General features: G+C 46.9%; 1 protein-coding gene across 1 annotated transcript in view; it reads right to left on the reverse strand.

Moving 5' to 3' along the window:
* The window catches only part of OLFM1 (olfactomedin 1), a 213,290-nt gene extending 195,236 nt beyond the window's left edge, over positions 1-18,054 (reverse strand). Inside the window, exon 1 of the mRNA XM_086921049.1 lies at positions 17,550-18,054. Within this exon, the coding sequence (XP_086777175.1) occupies positions 17,550-17,615 (66 nt within the window). The 5' untranslated portion in view covers positions 17,616-18,054. The remainder of the gene's footprint in view (positions 1-17,549) is intronic.
* Between the last annotated feature and the right edge of the window lie 4,056 nt (positions 18,055-22,110).

The following is a 22,110-nucleotide window of genomic DNA, read 5'->3' on the forward strand; positions in this document are numbered from 1 at the left end:
CTCATTTTTGATGAGCGCACATTGATCCTAAAGGCCTCCACTAAACCTCAAGTTTGTTTACATGTTGTTTCTTCTGCTCCACATTTCCAGAGGAAGCAGTGGTGGGTCAAAGAGACTCTGCTGTACCAGGAACAGACCCTAGGCAGGGCGGTCAGCAAATAGTCTCTGCCCTGGGCCGGTATCACCTGAAGGTCACTGGACCAGTAGCTAGGCCGCTTGGGGGGAGGAGAGAGGAAAGGTGTAGAGGGTTAGAGGGCAGAGCAAAGGGTCATCTTGTGCAGAAGACACAGGTCACTCATACCAAGAAATCATTTTCATGAATGTACGGTCTAGAAACGCCACACAAAACATAAAATAGCTCACAATAATATAAAATTAAACAACCCACAGCCACAGAACATAACATGGCATTCCTTGGTATAAAAAAAGACCTGCTGACTTCTTAGCCTTCCCATGCCTGAAGACTATAAAACCTGTTATTTGATGATGGAAAATAATTATCACTCAGTTCATGAAAACTAAGCCTTGGTAATGTGGTCTATTCTTAGGCGTTCTCTAGGGTATATGTTTTGTAAAAACACAGAATCACTTCTGCATTTTTCCTGTCTATTCTCATATTGCTAAACCAGGCTCATGCCATATTTATTAAAACATATATCTTAGTTCATTATCATTGCTGACTCCTCTGGATCTCCCTGAAAGCTCCAACTGGTGAATCTACGTCAGGACATTATATTCAGAAATATTAAATGCATAAATATTGTGGCCTAAATGTTGTCTACAAAAGCGAATCTTTATTGTTCTGATAACAAAAATCTGCTATCACATCCTCTTTGGAAGCCTACAGAGGCATGGGTTAGTAATGCAGTGCCCCCATACATGATAGCTTGAGGGCATGACAACCAGTGCTTAATTTGTGCCAGTGATAGCAGGTGGTGGGCACCAACAATTTTTTGTTTGAACAAGAGAGAGAAAGGCAGAGAATGAAGAGACATGAGGAAGAGAAAGATAGGAAAAGAGGGACAAAAGGAGAAAGCAGACATGAAAAAGGACCTGAAAGAGGGAGATAAAGAAACAGGAAGTGTAGAGTAGCAGATGAAAGAGGCCTCAGGTGGACTCAAGTCCAGGCAGCCTTGGTATTTGGCAACCTGCTCATCCAACATTGACCTCCTAAGTAAAACTTTGGGCTTTCCTGCCTGTTTGTTTTTTAACAAATGGAACTTTAACTGACACCCACAATTTTCAGGAGAATGGTGTGTGATTCGCCTAAAGCAAAATGAAGTTTTGTCATAAAAAAGATTCAATGGAAGGGGTGCATGGATGCAGGCTTGCTTCACGCCCACATTCATTACTTATCCTCCTAGCTTCCAAGCCAGCAGAGCCCAACTTGACTCTTGTTCAGTTCACTGTGTCAAAATTCACTACTATTAAAGTAAATTCAGTGAAATGCATCAGTCTCTCAGGTTTGTCCATAACATTTTGCATCGCCCTTATCAAGTACTGTGGTGAAATTCAGAAATGCACAATACAACAGTACAGATGTTTTATCCATGGCATTTGTCCATGACCTTGGCTGCCCTTCATGTTAAAATGTAGACATTCTATAGGCAGTGTAGCTCTGTCTTAACCATTCTGGAATGTAATGTAGGGGCCTCTTACTCTTCATCCAATCTAGCAAGTAATTGCATTTGTAAAATTGTTGATACTGGTATCTGCTGAAGCAGGTAAGGTTTAGTTTAAAAACAAACATGTTTCACCCTTTTATGAACGGGGCAATAATTGCAGCTGCCACTACTCGTGGGGTTCCTTTCTATTCACAGCAACTCTTATAACTGTATATAAAACTTTTGTCCGCCAATAAAAGAAGAGTGTAAGAATGAGCCTTAAGGCCCAGATAGTTTATATTTCTACCAAGCCAGCAGAGTTCCCACCAGGAGAATGTTCATGCACACCTCCCGCATAATTTCAAAGCCAGACATAAAGGGGTCGATTCCGATTCGGGAAACAAATCCGTACGACGATACGAATTCGTAGCCGTTTCCGTATGAATCATACAAATCCGTCCGAATCGTGTAGTTCGATCCGTACTAAAAAAATATGTCTGAATCGTTGTGAACTGTACGAAAAGCAAGGGAAAATCCGTACGATACGGACCCTGAAAGTGAACCGTCTGAATCGTAAACATGCTGTACGACACGACAAGTACGATCCGGACTGGGGAATGAGTACGCGATTCGTACGGTAAACGTCGCGTATGAGCAGTTCGTTCGGAGAGCCACACAATCAAATAGGGTGCGGTTCGTACACCCCATGATTGTAGTGGTATGGTTTGTACACCCCATGATCCTAGGGGTACGGTTCGTACACCCCATGATCATAGGTGTACGGTTCATACACCCCATGATCGTAGGGGTACGGTTTGTACACCCCATGATCGTAGGGGTACGGTTCGTACACCCCATGATCATAGGTGTACGGTTCGTACACCCCATGATCGTAGGGGTACCATTCGTACACCCCATGATCACACTCGTACACCCCATGATTGTAGGTGTACGGTTCATACACCTCATGATCCTAGGGGTACGGTTTGTACACCCTATGATCGTAGGGGTACGGTTTGTACACCCCATGATCGTACGAGTATGGTTCATACACCCCATGATCGTAGGGGTACAGTTCGTACACCTACAATCATGGGGTGTGCGAGCCGTACACCTATGATCATAGAGTGTACAAACCCTACCCCTATGATCATGGGGTGTATGAACCGTACACCTACTATCATAGGGTGTACGAACCGTACCGCTACAATCATGCGGTGTACGAACCGTACGCCTACGATCATGGGGTGTACGAACCGTATCCCTACGATCATAGGGTGTACGAACCGTACACCTATGATAATGGGGTGTACGAGTATGATCATGGGGTGTACGAACCGTACCCCTACGATCATCAATCAATCAATCAATCAAACAATTTATATAGCGCGCTACTCACCCTGAAGGGTCTCAAGGCGCTGGGAGGGAGGGGTCCGTCACTGCTCAAAAAGCCAGGTCATGAGTTGCTTCCTGAAGGAGAGATGGTTGTGGGTCAGCCGTAGGTGTATGGGGAGGGTGTTCCATGTCTTGGCCGCCAGTTAGGAGAAGGATCTTCCTCCGGCGGAGGCTCTGCGAATGCGTGGTACTGTGGCATGGGCGGGCTGGTTGATCGCAGCTGGCGGGTGGGCGCGTAGAAGGTTGAGGTACTTGGGGCCCAGGTCGTGGAGAGCCTTGTGTGCGTGGGTGAGGAGTCTGAATGTGATCCTCTTGCTGACGGGGAGCCAGTGCAGGTCTCTCAGGTGGACGGAGATGTGGTTGTGGCGGTGGATGTCCAGGATGAGTGGTGCGGAGGTGTTCTGTATGCGCTGGAGTCTTTTCTGTAGTTTGGCAGTGGTTCCCGCATAGAGGGTGTTCCCGTAGTCCAGTCGGCAGGTGACGAGTGCCTGGGTGACCGTCTTCCTGGTTTTGGTGGGGATCCATCGGAAGATCTTACGGAGCATGCGCGGGGTGTTGAAGCAGGATGACGAGACGGCGTTGATTTGTCTGGTCATCGAGAGGGAGGAGTCCAGGATGAAGCCCAGGTTTCGTGCGTGGTCCGTTGGCTTGGGGGTGGTGCCCAGGGCAGGGGGCCACCAGGAGTCATCCCAGGCAGAGGGAGATGATCCCAGGATGTGGACTTCCGTCTTGTCTGAGTTCAGTTTCAGGCGTCTGTTCTTCATCCACTCAGCGACGTCTTTCATTCCTTCGTGTAGGCTGGCTCTGGCGGTGGCGGGGTCGTTGGTGAGGGAGAGGATCAGCTGGGTGTCATCGGCGTAGGAGATGATGTTAAGGTTGTGTTGGTGTGCGATGGCTGAGAGGGGGCTCATGTAGACGTTGAAGAGGGTGGGGCTGAGTGAGGATCCTTGTGGTACGCCGCAGATGACTTTGGTGGCGTCGGATCTGAATGGGGGGGAGGCGGACTCTCTGGGTTCTTCCGGCGAGGAACGAGATGATCCACTCCAGTGCCTTCTCTTGAATTCCGATGTTGCTGAGGCGCTGTATTAGGGTGCGGTGGCAGACAGTGTCGAACGCTGCAGAGAGGTCCAGCAGGATGAGGGCAGCTCTTTCCCCGTTGTCGAGCAGGGATCTGATGTCGTCGGTGGCTGCAATGAGGTCGGTCTCGGTGCTGTGGTTGGCTCAGAAACCGCACTGTGAGGGGTCGAGGGATCCCTTCGTCTCGAGGAAGGTGGCGAGCTGCTTGTTGACGGTTTTCTCGATGACTTTGGCCGGAAAAGGGCAGAGCGAGTTGGGGCTGAAGTTCTTGAGGTCGGTGGGGTCCGCTGTTGGTTTCTTCAGGAGGGAGCTGAGCTCGGCATGCTTCCAGCTCTCCGGGAAGGTGGCGGTGTTGAAGGAGATGTTGATGATGTCCCGGAGTTGGGGTGCGATGATGGAGTCGGCCTTGTTGAAGACGTGGTGGGGGCAGGGGGCAGTTGGGGATCCGGAGTGGATGGTGTTCATCGTGCGGGTGGTGTCTTCGGTGCTGACCGGGGTCCAGGCGCAGAGGGTGGTGGTGGGGGGCATTGGTTCGGTGGTTGAGTGCGTGGTTGGTGCGCCGAAGCTGTTGTGTATGTCGGCGATCTTGCGGTGGAAGAAGGAGGCAAGTGAGTCGCAGAGGTCTTGCGAGGGAGTGATGTTGTTGTTTCCAGCGCTGGGGTTGGAGAGCTCTTTAACGATGCTGAGGAGTTCCTTGCTGTTGTGGGTGTTGTTGTCTAGTCGTTCTTTGAATGTTGCCCTTTTGGTGGTGTGGATCAGCTGGTGGTGTGTGCGGGTGGCGTTCTTGAGGGCAGTCATGTTTTCTGTAGTCTGGTCGTGGCGCCAGGCTTTTTCACGGGGTGTACGAACAATACATCTACGATCATAGGGTGTACGAACCATACCGGGGGCCGTTTTGCACACATTTCGAGTCGAATTCTGCTTTTCCGGAGGTTTTGAGCTCTCGTAAAAAAAGAGTCTTACGGAGTGTTGACTGAACGAATCGTACTTGCTGGGTTGGAAAATGATGCTTCGATCCGTACGGATATCGCGTACTGCGTGTTCCGAATGCGATTCGTATGGATTATTGAGTCGTACGGGTTTTGGTACGATTCGGACGTAGAACTGCTTTGGGTATGCATCGTACTACATCGAATGTACAGGGACGTTCAAGGATGCGATTCGTACGGGAAAAATGCTCCTTACGGCTATTCGTACGGGATTTTACTGAATCAGAATCGGCCCCAAGATGTCATAATTAGATACAAATTGAACCCAGTTTTTTTCGCATTTGTGGCACAATTGTCACCCATCTTTTTTCCGCCCCTCCATTTTAATCCCTCTGCAACCACCTCTGAAAATAAGTGGGTGTGGTTTCCATCCATAACTTAAACCAATCTCTCCCAGTTGTTAATGTCTCTTTGTCATAACACAATTTTTTAATTAGCATAGCTTAATATTCACATGTTTTCACCAACTTCAGTCATATGTTTCTAACTGGATAGACCTTATCGCATTGCTCAGTTTCTAAACATTCTTCTCTTACAATTCCAGTCAAAACAGCAAATGCTACCAATATGTGTCTAAATGTCTGTGGTAAACCCTCCTACTAAACTTTGGGGCATATTTACAACAGAATTGTGAGGCGTAGCACTAATAAAAAATTGCTAACGCCTCTTCGCCATTTTTAAAATGTAGGGATGCATCGTGCTCACAAGAAACCAATTCACACCTGCTTTTCCTGTAGTGCTGGTGCTAAATCTAGCTGCCTAGCGCCAACGCAGGCACCCATGCACCATAGTACAAGGGAGTCTGCATTTCCGCAAATGATTGTGTATGTGCAGGAAGGTGTCCCTTCCTGCACATAAACAATGCAGAATGCTAATTTCAAACTCCTATGTGTGCTGCATTGTGCAGCACACATAGAAGTTGCAAATCATCATTTTCTAAATAGTTGTTTTTGTGCAGGAAGGGAGACCTTCCTACCCATACACAATCATTCATGGCAATTTGCTGTTTCTCTGTGTGCTGCACAATTAATAATTTCTTCTCGTTTCGCCATGTTGATACCAGGTTTTCACGGGTCTTAATTTTGGTGCTGCCTCCTATTTATGCCACCATTGTAAATAGGGGGCAGCTTCAAAATCAATGGGTGTTACAGCAGACCAACCGCAGCACCCATTGCTCACCCCTTTCACATTAAGTGTAGCATGAAAGGTGGCCTTATTTACAAGGCGGAGTTGAGCCCCGTTAAGTGGCTTAATGCCACCTTGTAAATAAGGCAAAGGGATTATCGCCACAGGACCGTCATGAAAAGTAATGTTACTGTGGCGATAGAGACTTGTAAATATGTCCCTTTATGTTTGTGGTAATACCCTCCTATCAAACTTTAGCAGTAAACATTGAGGAAGTTGATTGATCTTCATCCTTTCAACATGAGTGAAATATTCACATCTCCCAGAGTAGTTTGAATTAATGGAGGCATGGGTATTGATGACTGGACTAGGCCACACTGCCTTTATTTTAAATTTAGTAATATCCCTGTACCCTTAAATTATATGGGCAGATGTGAAAAATTGCTGGTGGTATCTCACATAGTTTGTCTTATTCCTCTGACACATAATTAGCACTTATTGTACCAAACATTTGGCATTAATATATTAACTAAACACATTCATGTCAAAAGGAGATTTCTGCTCTTGACCATTCAGCAAATTTCACGTTCCTTAGTTAATGTCATCTTACTTCTGTCGCCTGGTTCCAGATAAATATCACCCAGTATAATGGAGGGGTGATCACAGTGTCTTCATGGGCACAGGTGGTCTACCTCTTCCCCCTGAAAATGCACACACACTCAATTGCAATTGGTGACCAGAGTTGTATATTCTGCTGTTGCAAGGTCCCATCTTCTGTTTTTGTAGCCTCTCTGTTAAACACCCGAAACAATCTGATTGAGGAATCTCAAATTCTCAAGTCTTTTGCCCCAGCATGGTTTGGACTAGGCCTGGGAAGAGCTTGCGGAGTTACACTCCGTGGAATTCTGCGGAGTTACAGAAAAACTCAGCGAGATTCCTTGGAGTTTGGTGAGCAGGCGAAGTGTGGTTTGGCCTAAACATCTGTGTCTTCATCTTTACTTATGTATTGGCAATGTGGGCTCGATGAATTTCGATACAAATTAAAAACATGGTGACCAGCATAGAAGAACTGTGATGGGAAAGCTTCTCGATCCATAGCACAAACGCTGTCAGCTGCCTCATCTTGACAGGTTATATCTGATTTGATTGTAAAGTAGTCTAGGGTGCATAACCTGGGCGAGCATTGCACTGTGCCTGTCATATGGACCTAGGCTTCAGATGTATCCCCACCCTCTCCTGGCACCCCTTGTTGAAACGTATCACTCACCCCACTGTGTTTGTTGCATCCTGGCTGCTGATATGTCCTAGTGCCTTTTAATGTAACCCGCTTGGTGTGGGAGTCACCCTTTGTTTCAGATGTCTCTGAAGTCCGCACAATCCAGGCAAAGGAGGTCTAACTGTAGGCTCCTATGACCCTCGACATTCAGTGACACCCTGGGCCTTACCACAGCACTTGCTCGTGAACCTCACTCTACTAGCTGTCCTAATTGTGGTACAAGGTTAGCGGGCATTTTGGTAACCTCGGCTCCACTGGCGGTAGGAGGAGATTTTTTTGCCAAACCCTGTGCTCCAAGTGGAGTGCGGAGTGGCAAAACTCAGCGTACTTCCAGCCCTAGTTTGTAGCACGAGGCATTCTTTCAGAATCCTTCCCAAATATACCTCATTTTAAGAAACCATAAAGAAGGAGCTAGTAAATTCAAGGACTTTGGTATACTTTTTTCTTGAGATGTTACTGATCCGCAGCTCCATTATGGTTGTTTGTTTCCCGGTCCACACCTCTCTCCTTCACTACTGCATATCAAGTGTAGCTTGCCTACATCTTTGCCATCATTTTCCTGCAATCTCCCACTGGTGGTGAATAACACTGATAGTAGAGCCACATGCATTCCTGATCCTCTGACTGTTTTTCTCCTTGATCCCACACCCCACAGATAATGTCCCTGAGACCTGTACTTCCTGTATTCTTCTCAAACACTGGAACCATAAATAATTGTATTGCTGGCAGAAGGTTGCACCAATTTGGACAAAATTCCATCAGTATGCTCTACTGTGAAATCTTTCATGGAGGCATATAGAAACGGACCCTCAGTATGTTCTACCTTACTCTCAACCTTCATTATAATTAATGATGCCTCTCGAGATCCTTAGGAGATAAAACGCTTCAATGGAAGATAGTATAACATTTCTGGATTATGCTGGATATGTTCAGAATGCTATAACGGGAACACAGGGATAAAACATGGAAAAATACAGTGCTTTTGAATTCATGTGGCCCTCCTCTAGGATCCCAGTGGGCTTGGATTCTTCATTCTCGTTCACACTGAGCTAGAGGACCATGCATTCCTTAAAAATGTTTCGAAACGCATGAACAGACAAATTAATCTGTACTTTTAACATATCCATACACGACAACCTAATATCAACCGCCCCTTGATTAAGCTGCTTCGTCATTCCTTCTTGGCTCCATTCCTGTCCTTTTGGGGGTGCAGAACCATATATTGCCTTATAGCCAGCTGCTAAGGGTTATACCAGTTGTTAAAGGCATTGAGCCTGAGTTATTGGCTGCCCTGAGCCACAGGGAGAGGGCCTTTTATCAACCTATAGCCCAAGAAAGAAGCGCTATAAGACCATTCCACCCACAGAGAGTAGAATGTTCTAAACTAATAAGGAGAACAGAAGGACAATCTTTGGAATGCTGGATCAGAAGCCCTATACCAGCCCATTATTAGCCCATAGACACTTTATTGTCTTCAATGGAGCTTCCAGCATTCCAATGTTCTCACGGTGTATACTTCCCCGAGAATTACTTACCTTTTCCTTTCACCTCCTTCTTGTCTAGTGTACATTCTCGTTTCTAATCACTCCCTTTTGAACATTACGTTCTTCTATTTCACCGTAAGATATCACAGCCTCTACAGCGTTTTCAATGCCAAACCATGTCATCCCATGGATTTTTAGATCTTTTGGAACCTGGGCATAGGCTTTAACTGGAGCCCTATTTTTCCTCCCCTCTAAACTCAACCTGGGCTGGGTTTGGAGATCCCAACAAGCTCCTTTTCCTACCTTCACCTAGTTGCCCGCCCTACAAAGGTACTACAAAGGGGAAGTTACTACTTATAGGACACAATTTTAATTGGGGACGTTGCCCCTTATAGGACACGATTTATATAATCTGACTCTCAGTCCTACTTTACAGTCTATCTTCCTCCTCATCCTCAAACTTACATACCTTCTGTTCCCATTAGCATCATGCCTCTACACATCGAAAGAAAGCTCTGAAACATTTATGGCCACATCTCCGGATTGTCCGTAAGTACATCTCAGATAGCACAGCAGCTTGCCCGATCTTTTCCAACAGGGAAAGATGGTTCACCAGGTATTCACTTCTCAACTCGGTTGATTGTATTAGAGGGAAAAACTCAAAATTCAAATCCTTAAAAGGTACGAGGAATTGAGAGGGTCCCCCCTTACAGTGCACCGCTGGTACGCCCTGTGCTTTGGTAATTCTGCTGTGTGCAACCACTTCCTGCAGTAATGATGGAGCTCCAAGGAGGATCCAGACACTTTACAGAGAAAATTGTATTGCAGCAGGAGTATCCTCATAAGTGTATGTAAGGTGCAGCTCAGACCAGATTATAAGGATCAGGCTGAATTAGGACAGCACTAAACCGAATACCATGCAATTCTTTTTTTATTTTCTAATGCTAGATGACCATTATTTACATTAGGAAAAAAAGTGATTTGCCGGAAATCTGAAACTTTTTTTGTTCAAAATTTAAAAAATTGAATTAGAAGCAAAATAATGTTTTAATTTTTAAAGAATCAGAAAAAATATCTTAAGAAAATGAATTTTATCCTTTTTCTATTAAATTGTAATTTGTATAAGTAAACTTTATGGTTGTGATAAACCAAATAAAGTTAATTTTTGACTGACTGACTGAATTAGAAGCACATTCTTTAGGTTTTAATGTGAACAAGCTAGGCAACGGTTCACATCTTGGAAAATAAGGTAGGCAACAGATAACAAATTGGAAGACAGATCTGGCGTAATTTTTGGGTAGTGTAATATCATCATAACCATAGTTTATCTGTATTAAGAAAAGTAACTACAGTCACACTTCCAAATTCTTTCAAAGGTTATGAACGGTTCATTGTTATTAATCTGCTTTGATTGTGAAGGTTTGAAGGGGTATTCGTTTCTTGGTGGAAAATCAAGTCCCTGTTGTCCACAAAGACATTGTTTGATCTTGAACAAATCGCTGTTTCACACTGGAGATCAAGACTAGGGGCCTCATTTATGAAAAGTGACGCATCGCTGCGTGAAAACAGCGATGCGTCACTTTTCACTGCGCACTCCTTGCGACACCAATGATGCGTCATATTTAATGTATGACGCATCATGTCGCAAGGACTTACAGATACGTCAGTATTTCTGACGTATCTGTAAGCGCAAAAGTGACGCATTGTTGGAGTGTGTCACAAAAGTGACGCAACTCCAGCAATGCGTCCTTTCACATGGGGAAAGCCCCATGTGAAAGGGCTTGCGTCAGTCTTACGCCTGCTGTGAGGCAGGTGCAAGATTTTGATGCAACAGCGTCCTAAAAGTGACGCAGTGAAATCTCATAGATTTCACTGCGTCACTATTACGAGGCTTTTTGCGGGGGAACGCCCCCTCTGCATACATTATACCTGACGCAGGTATAATGTGGCGCAGGGGTTTAAAAAGTGACGCATCTACCTAGATGCGTCACTTTTTAAATATGGCGCAACAAGGCGCATATTTTACGCCACTGGTGCGTCACAAAAAGTGACACAAAACTGACGCAAGGCCTCAAAAATAAGGGCCCTAGACATCTAACTTGCTTCAAGACACAAATTGAAGCGATTCAGAAACTGACGCTTTGTGTGATTCTGTGCCATTCCTTTACTTGGGCTTGTCATAGAACCGTTAAGTTAGAAACAAGCATGATATCAAATGCAATGTTCCTTTTTTGCACCAAGTTGTCTGCCTCGATGAAGAAAGGGGGAAATGGTAAACAGGTGAAATGTGCAAATCAATGCATAGAGGAGGCTTCTCAGAAACAGTGAGCTGCTTCTGCACCTTGATTTAAAGACCCTGCTTTTGTGGTCTTTGTGTTCTGGTAAACCTCCTTTAACAAAAGCCAATTGTGTTCTTTTCCCAGATAGAAAAATCCATGTACTCAGAAGAGAGCCCTTGAGGAGCTGATACAACTGATCCTGGGATAAGGAGAGGACATCTGCAATCTTCACTCTCACCCTGTAGCCCAACTCAAGGTAAAAATTGAGATCTCACAGGTTTTATAAGTGAGCCATAAGCACCATGCACAGGAATCTGAACCCATTGACACACCCTGAGATGTCTGCCTTGGCATCAGGATCTGTGTTGTGATTCTGTCCTGAACCCTGGTTAACAAAAGCTACATTTGCTTTATGATGAGGACACACGCTAATGCCTCTTCTGCAGTGATAAGTGGAACAACCCTGCTTTCTCTGTCGTATCGCTTTGGCCCTAATTACAATTTCTACAGTACTGCCGGGGTGTAAACTAGGCCTGGACGAAATTTAAATTGCACCGTGGTAATTTGTGTAATTTTGTGGATTTTCCATTATACTTACCTCATGAATTTCACAAAATTCACAAGATTATTATGCACCATTCATTGTAAAAATGTACTGCAACCACATAATGTGCTCTAATAATTTCCTTCAAATACATTAGAATAACAGAAAGCAAACAGCTGATGTTTGTGGGACTTTTGTCTAAAGGTGTCCTTATGCCAAAAATTGACACGAGGAAGCCTTTGGCACTAAAATATAGCATGAAATGATGGATGTGTATTATGGGTAATAATGCATAATTTCGCATGATTTAATTTTGCGTAATCATGCGAAAGCAAATTACCCAAAAATGTACACACTCCTAGTGCAAACTCCACAACAATATTTACTCGCACCATGCAGCAACAACCAATTGTAATCTGCAATGTCAAGTTAAACCCCATGGAATGGGGAATAACAATGCAGCCACAGTTCTACCGAGCTTAAACTGCAAGGAATTCCCCATTCCATGGAGTGCCCTATACTGGCCACCCGCAGCCATCTGTCCCAGTGCCCCACAGTGACCACCCGCAGCCACCTGTCCCGTTGCCCCATGCTGACCACCTGCAGCCACCTGTCCCGATGCCCCATGCTGACCACCTGCAACCACCCGTCCCAGTGCCCTCAGCAGGTCCCACAATAGCCACCACAGCCACTTGTCCCAGTGCCCCACCCTGACTACCTGCAGCCACCTCGCCCAGAGCACCACACTGACCACCCGCAGCCACCTGCCCCAGTGCCCCACACTGACCACCTGCAGCCACCTGTCCCAGTGCCCCATGCTGACCACCTGCAGCTACCTGTCCCAGTGCCCCATGCTGACCACCTGCAGCCACCTGCTCCAGTGCCCCACACTGACCACCTGCAGCCACCTGTCCCAGTGCCCCATGCTGACCACCTGCAGCTACCTGTCCCAGTGCCCCATGCTGACCACCTGCAGCCACCTGCTCCAGTGCCCCACACTGACCACCTGCAGCCACCTGTCCCAGTGCCCCATGCTGACCACCTGCAGCCACCTGCTCCAGTGCCCCACACTGACCACCTGCAGCCACCTGTCCCAGTGCCCCATGCTGACCACCTGCAACCACCCGTCCCAGTGCCCTCAGCAGGTCCCACAATAGCCACCACAGCCACTTGTCCCAGTGCCCCACCCTGACTACCTGCAGCCACCTCGCCCAGAGCACCACACTGACCACCCGCAGCCACCTGCCCCAGTGCCCCACACTGACCACCTGCAGCCACCTGTCCCAGTGCCCCATGCTGACCACCTGCAGCTACCTGTCCCAGTGCCCCATGCTGACCACCTGCAGCCACCTGCTCCAGTGCCCCACACTGACCACCTGCAGCCACCTGTCCCAGTGCCCCATGCTGACCACCTGCAGCTACCTGTCCCAGTGCCCCATGCTGACCACCTGCAGCCACCTGCTCCAGTGCCCCACACTGACCACCTGCAGCCACCTGTCCCAGTGCCCCATGCTGACCACCTGCAGCTACCTGTCCCAGTGCCCCATGCTGACCACCTGCAGCCACCTGCCCCAGTGCCCCCCACTGACCACCCGCAGCCATTTGTCCCAGTGCCCGATGCTGACCGACCACCCGCAGTCACCTGCCCTGCTCACCTCTTTCGGATTTCACTGCAGTGGAAAATAAGAATGTTTTTCTGAGGTGTCCATGGCAGGTACTTGCCTCTCTGCAAAGTGTCCTTGAACCCCCATGTTAGGTAATATAGCAAGGGTGCATTGGGCCGCCTTTGGGCTAATGGGTTCCAAATCATGCACTCACCTGCGGCCGGTGTGGAAATGCACTAATATTCATTATGGCGGGTACTGTGTGGGGGAGGGGCATGGGGTGGGGGCTTTGTAACTCTGGAAGCTCCATCACTGTTACAAGAAATGTGAACAGTCTAGAGGACGGTAGCGTTGTAAAAACCATATATGATATACTAGCAAGACTTAACATAGAGCGCGTGTGTGTGCGAGAGTGTGTGCAAGTGTGTATCCGTGTGTGTATATGCATGTGTATGTTGACAGCTGAAGGGGTACACTGAACCTATGGGAAGGCTTCTGGTATTTATCCGCACACATCTAGATTTACATATACTAAAGATGTCAATATTAAATAGAAAGAGCGGGAAATGTAGAGGCTAGGATAAAAATGAGCCCAGGACTCTCTGATAGGGGTCCCTATACATGCATGTATGCAGGTGTGTGTATGTGAATGTCTACGTGTGTCTATGTGAGTACATATGTACGGAGACCATGACAAAGAGAGAGAGCGAAAACCATAGAGTGAGAAGAGGGGAGGGGAGAGAGAACTGAGAAGAAGACAGTGGAGACCTTCAAAGTGACAGAGTCCGAGTCAGAGCGAGTATGGCGAGATGTTCAAACAAACAGAGAGTGTGTGAGAGAGAGAGAAATGATGACCGTGTGTAAGAGAGGGAATCAGAGAAAGAGAGAGAGAGAAAGAGGAAGAACGCGAGAGGAAAAATATGTGTGTGTGAGGAAGAAAAAGATGGAGAGAAATGGAAATGCATTGTTTTGCATTGTTTTGGGGAGAATGCTAGTCAGAAATATAGAAAGTGGATACAGATGTAAAGTGAGTGGGAGAGTGAGAGCGAAAGTGCGAGACAGACTCCGATAAAGAGACACAGTTAGTGACAAAGAAAAAAGAGGGGGGTAAAGCGAACATTTCAGGCATTATAGACCTATAATTGCATATTAGAGACAAGTTCAATCGAGGCCTTGTTCCTTATTGTCATAGGACTCTGAGATGGCATTATAGGACCCCCCCCCCCCCCCCCAAATAAGATTATTTGAATAAGAAATTAGCAATAAAACGTTCTTTTTGGGGGGGATGGTTGAAATGCCGCTGTTTGCAGGGATGACGTCATGCGTATGAAATAGGGGCCTTACAACTTCTGGCATTTGCAGAATCACATTAAAGAATAAGTCAATCATTGACAGGGTTAAGGACAAGGTCGGCCTTGGAGAGCGGCTCAGCGTCCGCCTGGTGCTTTCCCGCCCTCACCCGCCAGTGATAAGCCGTGTGATGGTGAAATGCCTTCCAGCCTCCATGTAGTGTTTCTGCTAGATGACTTTTCCAGATAGTAATACAGGAATCGGTTCATCGAATACACCTCGTGTTTACAATACAATGCATAAGGTATAGATAAGGACGTATAGCGGTTTATTTGGTCCACCCAGAACATCTAATTCTGTTTTATAGAAAATAACAATATATTTTGTAGGGCGTCACTACAATGGAAGCTTTTAGGAAGCACTCCCCTCTGTAACATAAAGGTAACATTTCGTGTATTCGAGTGTGTACGTCCGTTCCTCTGATGTATGCATGCATGTTAAGGAAATAAATGCATGTACAAAAAATATAAAAAGAAAAACAGGAACATATAATGCAACCTCATAATGCCTAAAGTTATCTTTCATTTAATGTCTTATTATAATGTAGGGCCTAATACAGAATGTAAAGGCAGCAACATCTCAAGCGTGCATTTACTACAATGACTGTCTTTGCCCGCCCCCATCAGCACTGGTTTTCACATTGCCCTGACCCAGTCGCCGTTGTTAGCCTTACTTCAGGAAGAGCTGACCCTGAGCAGTGGCACCAGAAAGGAGAAAAGTGTCTGAAAATGGCACACAAACATTTTGAAGATTGGTGTTAGGTTTCTAGGAGCTGAGATCAAGCGATGAAGCACCCAAGGGAAAACGGTCGCAGCTTACCCACTTGGCCTAATTGTGTCATCCTGGGCACTTAATTGGTGCATGCCTCAGTAGATTCATTTAAATATATGGGAGCGCCTAGAAAGAGGCTGGGAACGCAAGGGCGGGGCGCTGTATGCAAACGGCACAGTTGCCGTTGGCATTGGAATTGTTGCTTAATTGGGACAGGCAGGGGAGCGGAGGTCACGCGGGTCCTGGACGCCTGGCAAGTGGTAGCTGTGTCAGAATAAACAAGATATCTGATGTCCCTTGGGGGCCCCTTCAGGCATCCTTGGCGGAAGTGTACCTAAGCTGCTCTGCCATCAAGCACCGCCAGGTGAAATCTGGGGCACCATCGCAGGGTGCTCGTGTTTTATTTAGGTGGGGTTTAGCGCCAACATGCTTCTAGTCACATCTTTCGGTCTTGCTTCGAAGCACTGTAAACATTCTGAAACACTACAATAATACGGAATATAGAAAACATGGGCAGTGGCGGCTACCAGAGGTAGCATCACGCATCGAGGCTCAGAGCAAAAAAGGTGAACTAAGTGGGGGATGGGCATTACCCCGCCCCGTTTTGTTACAGACGATGAAGTTGGCATGAGCACAGCATTCGTATGTCACGCCTCAAATCCCACCAAACCACGGTGGAGGGTGCGAGTCTGTTTTGAAAATTGATCACCGATAACACGTCAGAAAAAAGTCACCGACGGTTCAAATGGTGACAGACACCCGCGTCCGCCACCCTGCGTCCCGTCCCGCACCCTCAGGGAGGCAGGCGAGCGCATCCTCGTATGGACACTGTGCACTTGGGCATGTGAGATGCATCCCCGTCTGCTTCTCTAGTAGCTGCCTAGATAGAGGCAGAGGGCCAGGGGCCGGGGGTCGACAGCACCACCCCGCCAACTCCCGGGAGGAACCCCGAGCGCCTGCACTCGAGGCAGCCTCCGAGGTTGGCTGCGAGGCGCCTGCTCGTCACGGGTCTCTTGGAAGTGGATGCGAGTGGTCTATATGGACTCTGAGCCATACAGACCATTTGGCCCCTCCCCCAAACTCAGTGAAATCGATGAAAGTGTTCAGAATCTCAGCGCATATTGGGGGACGCATGATTATTTTATAGAAGCATTTGCTTGGTGTATTTTTCGCAGGCGGGTCTGTTCCTGGTCTCGAGTGTCTGTACACGCAGAGAGCGCTGCTAAACCAGGGAGGGTTAAATATGTATTTTAAATGCTGCTTAATAGAAGCAACTTTGTGTCTGAGAAGATACGAGATGAACAACTCGCAGCTGCAACAACTAAACCCACGGAGTGCCCCCTGGCTCTCACCCTGCAGAGGCACCTGCAACTTTGAATGACATCTATTTTGGAGAGGGTGTGTGAAGGCACGGGGCCTGGGCGCTCCTACGTACCATGTCTGTGTGCACCACGTCCCGTTCCCACATACATTTGTACGGTCTGTGTATTGATAGTGTTTCTAGCGCTCGGAGCCGGGAGCGGAGCCAGCAGTGCTCTGCACACCACTTTAGAAGTGGCGCCCAGAAAAGGGATGGGGAAGAGGAAGGCACGTATTCTTGCCAGACGGAGCGAGTAAGGTCGACCAGCCTCCTCTCCTGTCTTTTACAGCGCCTGGTGGATTACAATGCAGCGCTAAACAATCCTCCCGCTCTGTCACGTAAATTCGTTCGCTGCTCTTTCTTACGGCACACAGAGGCAACAATACAGCGCTACATAACCCCGACAACACCGTGTCCACGCATTCGGCTTTCTTTCTCACAGCGCAGAGTGATGGTTCACAGGGCTGCCCAAATCTACCCTGTCCACTCATTGTGATTCTCTGTCATACAGCGCCTAGAGGAAGCATTGCAGCACTAAATCAACTCCCACTCCATTATGTCATTTCATTCTTTTGATCTTGCTTGCAGCGCCTAGCAGCGGCAAAACAGCGCTATATAACCGGCCGCAGCATCCCCTCGAACCATCGATAAGACACACAGGCGCCCCTAGGGATGCTGCCGGCAGACCTACTTGAGTAAGTTCAGTGCCCATCAGGATGAGGAGGAAGAGGCTGACGACCTTGCTTGCAGATTGCATTGCTCACTGCCGGACCCAGCCCTGCTCCCCTCCAAGGCTTCTCCCTTCTCTTCTTCTTCGTCCTCTTCTCTCCTCCTCCCGCCGGCGTCCTCTTCTCTGTCCTGCCTCCCTTGACGCCTTCAGCAGCCCGAGGAGGCAAGGTGAGACACTGGCTTGGCGATGCCTCCCTTTAGCATATTTATTGTGTCCCGGGTTCTCTCTCCGCCCGGGCTTTTTGTCTCTTCTCCTTCCGTGTATTGTTTCTTTCTTCAATGGCTTCCCCGGTGATGGAAATGCATCTGCACGCGGCGTCGATGGATCAAGGCGGAGAGAATGAACCACCCACTGCCAAAAGTTTGCCTTTAAAAAAAGAGGGGCTTGGAAGAGGGAGTTAAAAAAAAGAGGAGTGCGGTGGCTACCAGGGATGCAGCTTGCAAAAAAAGGTACCACCGCTGTATCCTTAGAGGACTGATTTCCTGCCAGCCAATCTGGAGATGTAAGACAGAGCCTCATTGGCCATTGTACCCTTTCAGCAGATTGGCCACTGTGTGTTGTTGTTCTCCCCCCGTCACCCCCACCCCGCACAGTGTGGCTTCTGCACTTGCCCGGTATTGATGATAAAGCTGCTTCCTGATTGGTCCGCGGTGAGGTTTGGATTTCCACACCAGTGCTGCTCTGTGAGCATCTCCCGAGGATGTGCTGGTGCAGAGGATGCTGAATAGAGGAAGGATGAAGAGAGGGTACCAGGGAGGCTGCTTGAGCAAGACTGGCGCTGTTCTGCTGCTAGTGGGCCGGTTGAGTGGAAAGAAAAGGCTAGATTTGGCTTTTCATCTCTAACAATAATAAATTAGAACAATATTAAATAATATTCAGATCAGGTTAGTTAAGCTTGCACAAGAGGAACTTGATTGGCATTGTTACAATCAATGATAATGGTTGTACACGTATTGGGCTATACAGAGTGTCGAAATATTAAAATTGTACTACCTCTGCTAATAATAATAATGATCATAAAAATATTAGTAATATATAGTGGCAATTTTAGTAATAACGATAACTTCCGGGGAATTTAATTTGCTACTTATGTATTGTAGAAGATGGCAATTCAATCAGTAGTTCATAATTATTAGTAACAGCAATGCAATTACTTTTGCTACTGCAACTACAAATATCCTTCTACTAACACTACTCAGTCAGAATATCTTTATTCGACTTATTCCAAGTCATACAAAGAAACAAAAACAATAAAACATGACATAGGATATATACATAACCCTACATTTTCCTAAAAAGCATCAAGCTAGATGCGCATTTAAAATACTATATACAGAATTTAAGAAAATACATTTTTCAGTTAAAAAACATGGTAACCCTTTAAAATTATTAAGGCGAAATTTGACCAGCAGCTTTCACCCTAGCAGCGGCCACTAAAAAATTAGCAATACAGAAAGTTGTGCGGGGATTTGTCAGGACCTGTAAATAGAGCAGTGCCGGGCGTACCTGTGTGAATCCCGCTTCTTTCAGGATGGGGAGCAAATATTTTTTCCTCTGCTCATGATACAAGCTACAAAACATGACAAAGTGCATTGTGTCCTGCACCGAAAAATGGTCACAACTACAAGGTGGGGCTAGGTCTGGCTTCTGCCAGCACTTAAAGGAACCTAAGTAATAATGTAGCAGGTTAAACCTGAACTTGGTTAGTAAGAACCTATGATAAGGGAGTGTAACAAAACTAAGATAAGGTGCGAGAGAAGGTGCACTAACCAAGAGGTTGTGTGCCCTAACTGCTGGCTTCAGCAGTTCAAATTCCTCGCGTCACGCTTCCTTCCTTTCCCTAAATGACTTTTTTATATAGCCTATGTCCAAAGCCGTGATTTTTTCTGGGCATAGAAAAAGTTCTGGGCGACCCAATTCTGTGAATGATTTAGTTAAATAGGCCAGCCATGGGATGCTGCTATATTTGTCGAGTGATAAGACATCTTTCAATATTTTATGGTTCAATGGAAGGTCTTCGTTCAACCACATTTTCAGCCATAGAGTCAGGGGCGCTAAGCTCAGTAGATCTGACAGGTAGGGTAGGCCCACCTCTTTGTGGATAGAATAAGTTGGGGTTGACTGAGGTACAGAGAGAAGAGATCTAATAAATCTATTTTCTGCTCTCTGAATAGGGTCAAGATTTACATACCCCCACAAAGGAGCTCCATATAGTGCGATGGCCACAGGCTTACACTTATAGATTTTTAAAAGAGCTTCCATGGGCCTAGCTCCCAACTTGCCCGCAAAACCCAAGAGCGCTGAGGAAGATCTGGTTATCGCCAACCTCTTTGCTCTTATCTGTGGCCCCCACGTTCCCCTTTGATCAAACAATACACCTAAATAGGGGAATGTGGTTACTTTTGAAACAGGGACCCCTCCGCAAAAGAATGATTTATGTCTTTTTTTGGTACACTCACGCCCCATTACCATCGTGTGTGATTTGGAAACATTAACCTTCAAGTCCAGATTGTCCATAAAAGAGCCGAAGGCATCCAAGAGGAGCTGGAGTCCAACACCAGTGCGGGCGATCAACACAGCGTCATCCGCGTACAGGAGTGCCGGGATATGAACATCTCCTGCACGCGGGACGTCCGTGTCCTGGCCACGCAGGTGTGCCCCCAGGCCATTAATGTAGATGGTAAAAAGCGAGGGGGCTAAAATGCAACCTTACCGTACCCCCTTTAGAGATTTAAACAGTGGAGTACATCTGCCATTGTTTGACACTCGTACGGCTGCGAAAAGCTCCTGGTGCAAAGTGGCCATGAACGTGACCAGAGCCTCGTCTATGCCCATCTCCAACAGGATCGACCATAATTTTGACCTATTGACAAGGTCGAACGCCGAGGAAAGGTCCATAAATGCAAGAAACACGGAACCCTCCTTGGCCACCGTGTACTTAGAGATGAGTAAATGCAAATTAATACATTGTTCAATGGTCCCTTTTCTCTCTCTAAAGCCATATTGCAGTTCAGACAACCCGCCACAACCCTCAACGTTCTCCCTCAATCTAGATAAAAGGACTCTGCCCAGGATTTTTATGGTTGAGTCCAGGAGGGATATGGGCCTATAAAACGCAGGATCGTCCCGCTGACCCTTATTTTTAAAAATGGGGACGATGGTAGATATGGCCCACGAGGCGGGGGCTGAATTGCCATTCACTGCATTAAACACATTTGACATAACCTCAGCCCACAGTTTAGGTGAATACATGAAAAAGTCAGCGGGGACTCCGTCGGGACCAGGTGCCTTATGTTTAGTGGTTGCCAAGAGGGCTTTTTCCACTTCTTGGGGATTAAAGATGATAGGATGTACATCTACATTGGGCAATAGGCCTTTTTTAGTTCCTTCATCGTCTCCCCCATATACATTTTGGAAAAAAGACAGCCATATTTCATCGGTAATCACGCAATCCATGGGTGCATTACTATCTTCCGAAAATAGGGGCTGTTTGATGATCTCCCAAAATCTCCTACTGTCCTTCAGCACGGCCGCTGAAAGGAGATTATCCCATGTTTCACGTTTGATGGTTTCTTTGCAATTCTTTATGGCTGCCTTATAAATTTTCCTTAGTCTCGAGATTTCATCTTTAACCCTAGGAACAGATTTTAGGGCCGCCAACAATTCTCTGTGGGCTTTCGAACATGCGGAGTCGAACCATCGCTTATGTCCTTGGGCTCCCTGAATGGGTTTGTTGCGTGTTTATCTAGGTTCCTGATCGATACTGTGACCTTATGCCCCTATTCGGCTATAAATCCATTTATTCCCTATATTGGCATAACCGTTCAAGTGCGATTTTCTGAAAAGTCATCTCTGGCCTCACACGAACAGAGCCACATTCCAGCATGACTCTCTGCTACTTCCTTTGCGACCAATTAGTGCAATGACAGTGCAGCAGTCCCTATCTGATATTCCTAGATAACACTCCGAGTTCTTCAACAAGATAAAAACTCAGCAAACCTGGAAATCCCCGCTTGCTATGTTTTGATTAGTAATGGAACTCTAATGAGCAACTGATAACTATCACTTCCTAGTGACATCTTTAATTGACGTCTTATGTCCAGCAAACTTGCGTCAAACCCGGCACCTGTCAGGTATAAATATTACCAACGTTGCCTTAAGCAATGTTCGTTGCCTGTTGCTGATGCCAGCTGCCTGCATGACCCTGTGTTGGTAAATCTAGCACTCTGTCGCTGCAGCCTGCTATCCTGTGGTGGTGAAGCTGCTGATTACCATTATCGCCGCTGCAGCGCGAACTATGGTGCAGTACGCTTAAGGAGCTGAACAGCCGTCCTCTGCGAAGACATCCAGCAGATTCCAGCTGCCCGCGGACGCTGTCCCCCCTCCTTCCTCGACGCGCTGAAGAGAAGCCGCTGCCTTTCTCGTGCAGAGAAATCCAGTCCCGGCGCTTCCGGTTTACCCTCGCAGGTGACTGGGATATCGAGAGAGACCCCTGAAGGAGATACCAATCCTCCATCATTCT

This window comes from Lissotriton vulgaris, chromosome 5, assembly GCF_964263255.1.
Source record: "Lissotriton vulgaris chromosome 5, aLisVul1.2, whole genome shotgun sequence".
Classification (NCBI taxonomy): Eukaryota; Metazoa; Chordata; class Amphibia; order Caudata; family Salamandridae; genus Lissotriton; species Lissotriton vulgaris.